This window comes from Oratosquilla oratoria, chromosome 14 (genome assembly GCF_046742065.1).
Source record: "Oratosquilla oratoria isolate Oo_2021 chromosome 14, ASM4674206v1, whole genome shotgun sequence".
In the NCBI taxonomy this organism is placed as follows: domain Eukaryota; kingdom Metazoa; phylum Arthropoda; class Malacostraca; order Stomatopoda; family Squillidae; genus Oratosquilla; species Oratosquilla oratoria.
This window is the reverse complement of record NC_134790.1, coordinates 20,324,640-20,337,139: the sequence shown is the minus strand read 5'-3', so window position 1 is coordinate 20,337,139 and position 12,500 is coordinate 20,324,640. Positions and strand designations below refer to the sequence as shown.

At 40.4% G+C, this 12,500-nt stretch overlaps 1 protein-coding gene across 6 annotated transcripts in view; it reads right to left on the bottom strand.

Annotated features, from left to right (window-relative positions):
• The window catches only part of RhoGAP100F (Rho GTPase activating protein at 100F), a 389,478-nt gene that overhangs the window by 230,938 nt on the left and 146,040 nt on the right, over positions 1 to 12,500 (bottom strand). For 5 of the 6 annotated variants that reach the window (XM_076197815.1, XM_076197817.1, XM_076197819.1 and 2 more), the window contains exon 4: positions 11,276 to 11,290. The exons of the other annotated variant lie outside the window; for it this stretch is intronic. In XM_076197815.1, coding sequence (XP_076053930.1) covers positions 11,276 to 11,290 — 15 coding nt within the window. The remainder of the gene's footprint in view (positions 1 to 11,275; positions 11,291 to 12,500) is intronic. 6 annotated transcript variants of the gene reach the window in all.

Here is a 12,500-nt window from a genome sequence, read left to right as displayed (position 1 = left end):
CTATCGACTTTAGTGACACTGGCACACACACACACACACACACAGTCATCGCTAAGTCACCTTCACCCTGAAATTACCGCCCTTTCCCGCGCACTATGAATAAGCTCAACACTATAACACATTCATCATTACCAACACGCGGGACCTACCACCACCATTCTACCACAACCACCACCACCGCCACTACCGCCACCGCTCCCCCGTCCTCCACCGCCTCCGCCCAGGAACCGCAACAGGGCTCGACTGCGCACGCGGGGCGCGCATACCGCCATTTACAACAAATCTAATCCAGATATACAAATAGGCGCCGCATGTCCGCGAAGGGAATATTGTAGAGTTACGAATGCCATTGACGGTCTAAATCTTGGTTCAACGTAATGAAGAGGCTCAGAATGCCAGCGCCCTCGTCCAGAGGACTCTTCGGCTCGGCCTCTTTGTCGAGCTCCCAGCTGTGGCCGTCGCCCTCTTCCTCCTCTTCCTCCTCCTCCTACTTCTCCTCCTCCTCCTCCTCCTCCTTTTCCTTTTCCTCCTCCTCCTCATCATCATCAATATCATCGCCGTTGTCGTCATCGTCATTGTCATTATCGTCGTTGTCATCCTCGTCTTTGTCGTCGTCATCATCATCATCATCATCATCATCATCATCATCATCATCATCATCATCATCATCATCATTATGATCGTCATCATCACACAATCTTGTAGCTTCAGTCCAGACCGAGACCCCCTCAGCTCAATGATGCGCTAACCCAGTTCCTCTCTAAAAGGTTAACTCCATACAATTTAACCACGATGAATACTCAAGACTAATAAGTGGTTATGTATTCATCCCAAGAGCCAAGAATCATGCCTAGCGGACGATCATTACCGTAGGACAAGTTTTCCAATACACGAATAAGCACATATGAAAGGAGAAATAAAAAAAATAGAGACTCATAATCAAAACATCATCGTCATCATCATCAGTGAGGTTATGGTGGTTGTATGAACTGAAGACAAGGGGAACATACTTGAAATAATACACTTTCGCGTATTCGTACGTCCGTCAACTCAGACATCCGGGAGAAGAGGGAGAGAGAGAGAGAGAGAGAGAGAGAGAGAGAGAGAGAGAGAGAGAGAGAGAGAGAGAGAGAGAGAGAGAGAGAGAGAGAGAGAGAGAGATAGACACTTGTGTACATTCAATTATCCCTGAAAGCCTCTCGAAGACTTCGTCTCCCAATACTGCATACGGCAGTTGGCTCGACTTTTATCGATGATAAAAAGAATATAATGCAACATTCCCCACTACCCACAGAGACCAAAGTGATTATAAGAGAGCGCCTCTGTTTTAGTAAAATTGTGGCTTTATCTGTGTACCACAGAACCCCCTCGTTTCTATTTGCTTGTTTATGTACTTACACAGATTTTATGACGTACACGCACTATCGTGCACGCATATATTCACACACTCGTGGCGCAGTGGTAGAGTTCCTGCCCACTACGGCGGTCCGTGTTCAAATCCCGCCCAGGGCTGAAATAATTTAAGTATCACTGCACTGCGAGTCGTTACTCCAACTCTCGTGGGCGGAGAGTTTTATGTGTGTGTGTGTTCTGTGTGCGTGTAAAGTCACAGCATTACCTATAGATCGGTCATATATGAGCTCTGCGCTTTCTTCCTGGAGGGAAATAGCTGTCGATCACGAGTCCAACACGTGATCCAAGACCATGGTGAATCATATACGCACAAATATTAAAAACATACCTATGCATTCTATTCGGCTCTTGGCTGCTTCCATAACTTGTTGACACATAAAGCTAACTGACAAGAACAACGTTTTTTTCTATGAAACGTTTCGCACATAAACTTAGCCTTACACGGCCATTTTGTAGTCACAATCGTCCCCATCCCACATCGCCCTAGAATTATTTGTACATTTATCCATCTTCAATACCCTTGGCCTACTCCAAGATTACCACCCCAGTTTCCTCCCTCCCTTCCTTCCCTTCCCCTTATCTTCAATAATTAATTCCTTTTCCAATTAGTCCCTCCCACGAAAACTATTCCGACAACGCTGTAAGAATATGCACCCTACATTCTCAACATCATTCCTCTCCCCCTCCAGCCACATATTTCTCCGCATGTTACATTACTAACTTTCTTAATCCTTCACTCATGTCCTCCCTTCTCACGCTGTTCGTTTCCATCACATTTTCTTGAACCTAATAATCTACTCCTTGGGTCTACAAATTGCTTCCTGAAAAAAAAAAAAAAAAAAAATCTTCCTCCTCCTCGTCCAACATCCTTATCTTTCCTCCACCTGTTTTGTATTCCTTTGCACCTCTGCACTTTCAAGCACACCTGCCACCCGACTTACATCTCTCGACTCACACTCCGTTTTCTGTTGCGTTCCTCCAATCACCCCACACTCCAACCCCTACCTTCTCCCATTAACCGTTACACTAACTCTTCTTGGCTCCTTTTCTCTCAAATTAGTTAGCTAGTTAACAAACAACAACACTTATACACTTATACACTTATATCAGTGAATGACCCAACAGAAACTCCAGTAATTATACCCTACCTTAACATGAAAAACATGATCAAATAACAGTGAAATGGAGAAGGCAATATCAAAGGAGATTCGTAACATATACATCTGTGACATAAGAATGATAAGTGATATTTTTTTTTCCTCTTGTTGATCCTCCTTGTCATCTTCTTTCTCTAAATAATTTTCCTAAATATTGTTATAATTTCCTGCAGGGCTCTCTCAATGGCTCCAACCAGAACTACAATATTCACAGATAACAAGTGACCCATTTTCCATTTTCCATGATCTTTGACCAATATCGCGCCAATTCGATTTTCTCTTTGTGTTCATTCCCCTCATAAATCAGCCATGTACTGTATGTACCAAGCAACCCAGGCGATTTGATAACCCACCCTAGCCACAACCCCGCCTTCACTTAGAATCACAACGTCTCCTCACTCTACATTTGTGAAAACAAGTTCCTGTCGTGCCATCTTGGTTTGAGGTAACAAAGTTCTTCAAATATTGTCGTAATAAATCAACACGAAGGACCAAATACCCTCTCGTTTACTTCTATTACCGAGACTGTGACGGACGGATGAGCTCTCAAGCATATGCAACTTAAAACATTCCTAATACCAATACACGCTGACAAAACTTTGAAGAAACACAGACGCTCCTCGACTTACGAACATTCGACTTACGAACTTTCAGACACACGAACGAAGCCTCAAGCCTACTTAACCAGCTTCAAAGGTAATAAATTCAACATTAAAGTATTAGTATTATAATCTATTTTTGTTTTATGTATCATGGTTATGTGTTTTAGGATAAGAAAATATGTATTGACTTTATATCATTCTTATATATGCATGTAGATTTGTGTACCTTTAAAGTGATGTTGAATGACGACTAACGAACATTTCGAGTTACGAACGGCTGTTCGGGATATAATTCGTTCGCTAGTTCAGGAGTATCTGTACACTATACACCTAAACACAGACCTCACCACCACATACATACTCTCCATTACCCTCACTAATCTTCTTTCACCTATATATATTTTCAGTATTTCTAGGGTTATCATCTTATCTATCCTATTCTATGCCTTTTCCAGAGAATGAATGCTAAAAACATTTTCCTTCCATTCCTCCCTCTAAGCATTTTCTTATCTTTTTCTTTGGTCGAGGAAGCCATGCGATGGTATTCTTAAAAAAAAAATTCCTTATATAAATCCTTGGAAGGGAAAGATATAAGGAAAGATTTTTTTAAGAATACCACCGTAAGAATCTTACGGTGGTATTCTTGAAAAAAAAAATTCTTTCCTTATATAAATCTTTCCCTTCCACGGATTTATATAAGATTTATATAAGGAAAGAATTTTTTTAAGAACACCACCGTTAATTTCTCAAAATTCAAAGAGTGCTTTAAGAGTTGAATAACATCGTATGATAAATCCAAAAGTGATATGACACGCCAGCCCTACTCATTTAAGGTCAAAGCGTGAACACCTGACATCATCCCATATCTCCTTCTACTGCTCCCCATTCATTTATTTATGTCACCCCCAACCCCCCCTCCACCACCACCATACCCTCACGATCAGTATTCCTCCCCACACCTCTCTTGGAATGCTCGATGAGCTCATGGATCCAAAGTTCTCGCATTCTTCCTTCCCTCTTCTCCCGCTGTTGAGGGGCACTTCACAGTCTCGACTTCACACAATCTTCTGAAACTCTTCCTGCTCTCTGGCACTCTGTGAAGAGGCTTTGGAATCATTCCATCAGATATCCTCCAGTCTTGTTTTTTTTTTTTTTTTTTTTTTTTTTTTTTTTTTTTTTTTTTTTTTTTTTTTTTTTTTTTTTTTTTTTTTTTTTTACACCCTATGAAGATGACTTGCATCCACTATAGAAGAGAGCGTCACTCTTTCTTTTCGTTGGAGACCTACGAGGATGATTTGGGACCAACCTTTGAGTTTTCCTCCCCCTTTCTTTTCTAACGTCTTAGAAAAAAATAATTTTCCTTTACTTTTTGACATTTTACAGAAAACATCCTTCTCCTCCTTTCCTTTTTGATATCTTACTGAAAAAAATCCACCTCTTCCTCCTTCTCCTCTTCCTTTCCTTTTTGACATCTCACGGAAAAAAAATATTTTTCTTTCCTTTCTGACATCTTAGAAAAAAAATCCTCCTCTTCCTTCTTTCGTTTTTGATATCTTACTGAAAAAATCCACCTCTTCCTGTTTCTCCACCTCCTTTCCTTTTTGACATCTTACAGACAAAAAAAATCTTCTTCTTTCCTCTTTGATATCTTACAGAAAAAATCCTCCTCCTTCTTTCATTTTTGATATCTTACTGAAAAAAACACCTCTTCCTCTTTCTTCTCCTTTCCGTTTGACATCTTACCAAAAAATTAATATTCTTCTTTCCTCTTTGATATCTTACAGAAAAAAACTTCCTCTTTCTTTTTTGATATCTTGCTGAAAAAATCCTCCTCTTCCTTTTGCTCCTCATTTCTTTTTTGACATCATACAGAAAAAAATAATAATGATCCTTCTTCTTTCCTTTTTGATATCTTACAGAAAAAAGAAAATACTCATCTTATTCATTCTTTTCTTTTCGATGTCTTACAGGAAAAAATCCTCCTTTTCTTCTCTTTCTCCTCCTCCTCCTCCTACTCCTCCTCCTCTTCCTCCTCCTCCGCTGCCGCCTCCTCCTCCTCCTTCTGTTCCTTTTGACATCTAGCAAAAAAAAAAAACAGACTTCGACCTCCCTTTCTCAGCAAGACTCAGATTACATCAAGTATTACACGAAGATTGGTTTTCCCTTTTAGTACATCAACAACCTTTCCCACTTCCTTTCTTCTTGCCGGTGAAACAATTATTATAAGAAAGGATGAGTTGATTTTATACATCGTATAATAGTTGGAAGGGACATGGAACCGCCCAGTATAGGCCTTACGGTCTCTTGCAGTCCTCCCATTCTTACGTTCTTAAGTGTGATCTAAACGCTCTTTTCCAATGTTGCTTCCTCCACTCCGCTCTACTTATCTTTACAAAGCTCTTGAGATGCTCTTGCTCTTTTTCTGCCTCTTGCAATCATGTCTTCTGTATTGCCTCTTTTTCTTTCCGCCCTTCCCTTTCATCTCTCTGTCACCGACGTCGTCCTTCTCCTCTTCTTATTCGTCTTCAAACTTTTCCTTTTTTCCCTCGAGTGCTTCTGAAACCTCTGCTCTCAAACATTCTCACTTAACATCTATCTTTTCACCCAAGTCAAGGTCTTTATTTTCTTCCCGTATATCTTTTAACATTCACGTACTCTATTACTAATCCATTTGTCAGAGAAATTCATCTTAAGATTCATTTCTTTGATTTGTATTTTACCATCAAGTTTGTTAGCTTGTACTCCCAATACACCATTCTGTTCCAGTCTTCTTGGTGTTTCCGCTTGACTGTACAGTATTCCTTTCCTACAAAAATGATCTTTTGAACCCCATATAAAGAAGACAAACAAATGTCTTTCCATGAGTCTACAGTGTTTAGCTAATTACAAATACCACAATCGCATATAAAAGGAATGTCCATCCGTGCCTCTCTTTGGTATATCTACTCACAGTTACCACAACCACATGTGACAATATCAACACTCACGTCGGAGAAGAATAAAAAAGAGAGAGGGAGAGAGAGAGAGAGAGAGAGAGAGAGAGAGAGAGAGAGAGAGAGAGAGAGAGAGAGAGAGAGAGAGAGAGAGAGAAGTGCACGTTGACGGCATAGCATACAGATCTCCTGTTCTCATTTTTTTCATTTCCATAGTGAATATGAACACTCTTTGTTCAACACAACACTACTGACATCCACTCCATTCGTAACCGCATTCTGCTTCAATTCGAAAGTTGATAATATTTACAATAATAGATGTTATACTCCTCCTCCTCGTCTTCTTCCTTCTCCTTGTTCTCCTATTCCTCCTACTCCCTTACATCAGAAGTAAACATCCAACTCCAACGCTCTTCGTTTCTTTTCCTAAGTGACCATCCCTCTACGTCCATTAAATATTCATTTTTTGTGTTAGTGTTTTTTTTTCATTCTTTGAAAGATGTACGAATAAAAAAAAAAAAAAAAGACATAGCTAAGTTGCTGTTTGACAGCAAATATGGCCACTGCTCTCATTCACGTCACCTCGTATGAAATATAGTCTCCCATTTTTTAGTTCCATTTTTCTGTTTCCACGCCTATCAGTAACCCCACCCCCATTCAAAACACCCCCGATAGCAAGTACCCAAAACTCTTCAACACAAACCCAACAACAGCGTTTCAGAGATGCGTACTTTAAAGTGAAACAACACAAACAAACCCCGTAGATTACAGTAGCATATACTTCTGTCTACTCGTATTCACCGTTGGATTATGTTTAATGTTTCCCACACAACATTTCATACAATAGTTTCTTTGAACTCAGTGTCTCTTTTATAAACTCCATCAATATAACAGCGATAAAAATACATATGCTTGTGTTTGTATGTGTTTGTGTGTATGTGTGTATGCGTATGTGAATTCACCATGGTCTTTGGATCACGTGTTAGACTCGCGATCGACAGCTATTTCTCTCCCGGAAGAGAGCTCAGAGCTCGTATGACCGATCTATGGGTAATTATGATACCTTACACGGATACACACACACAACTCCCGCCCACGAGAATTGGAGTAATGACTCGAAGCGCAGCGATACTGAAATTATTTCAGTCCTGGGTAGGATTCGAACCCGGACCGCCGTAGTGACGGTCTGGGGCTCTACCAACCACGCCACCGAGTCGTGTGTGTGTGTGTGTGTGTGTGTGTGTGTGTGTGTGTGTATGTGTGTATTTATGTGTGTGTGTATTTATGTGTGTGTGTATGTATGTGTGTGTGTGTGTGTGTGTGTGTGTGTGTGTGTGTGTGTGTGTGTGTGTGTGTGTTTCGCGCGCGCGGGTGTGTGTGTGTGTGTGTGTGTGTGTGTGTGTGTGTGTGTGTGTGTGTGTGTGTGTGTGTGTGTGTGTGTGTGTGTGTGTGTGTGTGGTGCGTATATTTTTTGTGTACGTGTGTGTGTATATTTGTATGTGTATGTATGTGTGTATTTTTGTGTGAGTGTGTGTGTGTGTCTGTCTGTCTGTGTGTGTGTGTGTGTGTGTGTGTGTGTGTGTGTGTGTGTGTGTGTGTGTGTGTGTGTGTGTGTGTGTGTGTGTGTGTGTGTGTGTGTGTAAACGAGAGAGAGAGAGAGAGAGAGAGAGAGAGAGAGAGAGAGAGAGAGAGAGAGAGAGAGAGAGAGAGAGAGAGAGAGAGAGAGAGAGAGAGAGAGAGAGAGAGAGAGAGAGAGAGAGAGAGAGAGAGAGAGAGAGAGAGAGAGAGAGAGAGAGAGAGAGAGAGAGAGAGAAGGGGAGAGGAGAGAGAAGTGGAGAGGAGAGAGAAGGGGAGAGAAAGAGAGAAGGGGAGAGAAAGAGAGAAGGGGAGAGAAAGAGAGAAGGAGAGAGAAGGGAGCGATAGAGAAGGGGAGAGAAAGAGAGAAGGAGAGAGAAGGGAGCGATAGAGAAGGGAGAGAAAGAGAGAAAGAGAGAAGGGGAGAGAAAGAGAGAAGGGGAGAGAAAGAGAGAAGGGAAAGGAAGAGAGAAGTGGAGAGATAGAGAGAAGGGAAAAGAGAAAGAGAGAGAAGGAAGAGAGAGAGAGAAGAGGAGAAAGCAGGACTAAAGTAGCAACGTTTCTGAAATGGTGAGGACACCCCCTACCATGGCCATTTTCTTTGGTGGGTGAGATCACTTCCATTTTCTTTGGTTGGCCGACCTTCCGTCGCTTTAAGCCTTTCCCCAGATAAGATTTGTCTAATTGAGCAGAAATTGAATTGTTTTCTTGATATGTGTTAACACTTATACAGCACATGCTTACCTCGAAAAATAATATATATTCCAAAATTTAGCTTTAATCTATCACGATGTTGTTCCCAAGTATAGAAGCGCTGGTAATTGAAAAAAACGACCAAACATTGAATCTATTCCTCCGTCTCTCAATTCTCCCTTTTCTCCTCCAATCTTCCTTCCCTCCATTTATCATATTCTGTAAGTCCCTCTATCTCTATGTCACTCGTATAATTCTATATTTCTCTAGTAGTCGTCAAGTGATTGTATTAGTCTCTGTCCGTTAATTGGTTCCACACTCACGGATTGGGGGGGTGGGGGGGGCGCTTTCTGCTCGACTGCCCAAAGTTTCTGGACTTTTGTGAGGGCAAAAATTTTGAGTCGTCCAGTCTTTTTAATTATCTCTCTTTCTCCCTCTCCCTCTTCATCTCTCTCTCTCTCTTTCTCTCTCCCTCTCTTTGAAATATTGAAATATGTAGATTACAAAAAGAGGGACCCGAGTTCTCAATACCCATAGCCAATTTTGGGGGTACGAGAGAGGCTACCTAGTGTCAAAGAGGGGAAAAAACAGTAAATCAGAATTTCTAGTTTCCGGAGTGAAACCATCTAGATCTACTTACAAAGACGATTCTATAAATCTCTACAGGACCCTCCTCTAACGAACTTCAAGTACCCTTTGATGATTTTCTCGGCTGACCCATTCGTTTCTGAATTATTCTTAAGAAAAACCCCATCGTCCAAAGTCATTTTGATATTATTTACGTGATTATCTGCATTAAAAGTGTCTACATCAATCGCGACTTTTCATAAATACAGTAACTGCAGTTACTGTCTCTGTTGGACTGCTTACGCCAAAGGGCTTTTCCCCCTCATAAGGGGGTAGCCGAGCTCAGACCCACATCACATACAAGTAAAACCGACTCACCCAGCACCTCACCCCATCTCAGCATTTCAGAGATGAAGGGGGTCGCCCTGGCTCCCGCCACACTACGAGACGCACAAGATCCACTGTTGTGATGTACGTGCGTACTTGTTAAGGGCATTGTACGATTTGTCATGCATTGTACTTGTGAGTAGACTGGAAAATACATGTTTATTTATATCAATTTATTAAAATTATTGTATTGATTGTATTTCCATGTACCTAATTCGTGAAGTAATCATGCTGTCGTGTATGCTTCCCGCCAACTCAGGCTGCATACAGAAACGACGCATTGTCTAGTTCGCCTTTCCAAGTGTAAGCACGTTTTGGTGTGGTGCTTTAATTAATCAAATTAATACACCATTTTCCCTTGTTAATATACTTTTATTGGCCACCCGCATACACCACGATCCCCAATGCTTCACAGTATAGCCACCCCCCTCACCCTTTCCATCATCCCTATAGATGACGAAGCGGATGCGAAGAACATCCCTTCGAGACGTGTCATCATTTCATCCATTTGCAATAACCTTCAGGAAAATTACGATCCTACTCCGATGAAGTGGGAAGTGAGAAAACCCTGGAAGGGTTAGCCTCTCCAGATGAGTCAGTACAGGATTTTTTTTTTTTTTTTTTTTTTTTTTTTTTTAAGGTAGATATTGGGTCGTTTTCCCGCCTGGCCAGGGCTGTCGGTAACTAACGCAACAGAGCCAGCAGCGAGTCACGGGAATCAAACTCACGACCACCAGCTCATGAGTTCGACACGGTATCCACTGGGCTACCACGCGGCCCTAATTGGTAATGTTTGTCATTACCCTGGTGCCAATTAATTACCTCGTCTCTGGGGTAATTAATTGCCCCGTAAGGGTAACTATCCACCCATACTCGGAGTACATTACTACTCTAGTTATTTAATAACTCACGTAGGGTAATTAATTGTCCACGTTCGTGGTATTTGATTATGAATCTGTTTTCCCTAAAAAGGCGTAGACACAGAGGTGACTCGATACAGGTCTTTAAGATTCCAAAGGGAATTGACATCAACAGTGACCAAATTTTCACACTGAATGAGAATCCGGCAAGAAATAATGGACTTAAAATGTCAGGAAATAGGTTTAATTTGGAAGTCGTTAGAAACAACTTCGCCATCCGTGTAGTTAATGAATGGAATAAACTTCCTGTGTAGGCAGTGCAATGTACTTCACCTCGAAGCTTTAAGATTCGTTTAAATAAACACCTAAGCAAGATGCAGTAATGCCTGCCATTTATTTTATAGTACTTGTTTATTTGTTTGTTGTCTGTTTATTATTTACTATTTACTTGTTTGATATTTAATTATACCTATGTATTTATTCATTTTGTCTATTATTCATATTATAATTTTTATCTATTTATCATTATTATCATTTTCCCGCATTCGACCTAGTTATGGACCAAAAGGTCTCCTGTCAGCATGCTCCTCCTTTGTAATCCTTACCGTCATGAATTACTTAACTAATAACATCCAAGAGAATAACTCATTACCCATATTCGTGGTAATTAATTTCTCTGGTAATCACTGCCTAAGAAATGGTGGTCTCCTTATCCTACACCATGGGGTAAGCAAGACCCGACCATTCCATACATCTATGTGTGTGTATGTGTTTTTTCGTACTTACAACCGTAAAACATGCAAAGCTCTTAACCTATACAAAAGATAAAGTAACAATTTTTGATCAGATCTGAATGTCTTCGCTTATTCTTAATTCAATTTCACTTCATCGCCTTCGCCGCCTCTCCTCTATGTTTCTCCTCTCCTTCCCTCCTCCTTCCTCCCTGCGCCAACTTAAGATCGGGTGAAATCCGTTTGAAAACCAGTCTCCGCTGGATTCCCATTCTCTAGGCAGAAGCGAAACCGTTTTCTGTGATTCTTAAGCATACACCTTAATATACGGAATACTGCATCTGGGGCAATACGTACCTCATTTCCACAAGGCTATGAAGAGAAATATAAAACCAAATTGCAGTACTTGTGATTGGTTATCATTAATTTTATTATATACATCAATATGGCAACATTCTTAAACGTTAATGACGGAAAATTTTGATTTTTATTATTATTTTTTCACCATATTTGTCCGAGGACTGGTGGTATTTCAACATTACTTAATATTTACGATTAAAAGATAAGGTCTTTAATACTAACAAATATGATATTTCCACAACACTTAAGTTATACGTCTATCATTATGTCTTAATGTCTATCATTCAAGCCTTATATTTAAGAAAAGACGTTAAAATTTAAAAAAACAGGAGGAGAAAAGGATCCAATTGGCAACATAGGTTCGACTTAGCGTGACAGCAAAGAATCGGAACTTAAAACTTTAAGTGGTGGATCTTACTTAAAAAGGATTTAGCAGCAGCGTACGTTGCGTTTAGAAAACATATAGCACTCAGAAAGTTGAAGAGCAGTGAGGCTTTATATATATATATATATATATTATATATATATATATATATATATATATATATGCAAAATATCCACAGAAGAAAAACTTGTAGGCAGTAAGTACTTTCATATATTACATCTTCAGATTAAAAAGTACTTACTGTCTGTGGTTATTTTGAATTTTCGTATCACGTGATTGCTTGCATATATGTATATATATATATATATATATATATATATATATATATATATATATATATATATATATATATATATATACATATATATATGGAGATACGTAAGGCGGAGCGGCAATGAACAATGAATGAGGCAATACTGTATGGTGACTTTAGTGCGCCCTCTGCCCACAACCACAAACGAGGGCGCGAGGGGGAGGGAGGGACGGGAGGGACATGGGGGGCAGGTGCTTTAGTCTAGGGAAGGCCATCAATGGCGGAGAGGAAGTCTCCAGGCAGAATAACAAGAAATAATTCATTATCACGCACGACGAGAATATATCATGGCGTGTAGGTTCAATAATATAAACGTATAATAACTCACACTTACACATGTATGCATATGAATGTGTGTGTGTGTGTGTGTGTGTGTGTGTGTGTGTGTGTGTGTGTGTGTGTGTGTGTGTGTGTGTGTGTGTGTGTGTGTGTGTGTGTGTGTGTGTGTGTGTGTGTGTGTGTGTGTGTGTGTGTGTGTGTGTGTGTGTGTGTGTGTGTGTGTGTGTCTGTATTTGTGTGTGGGT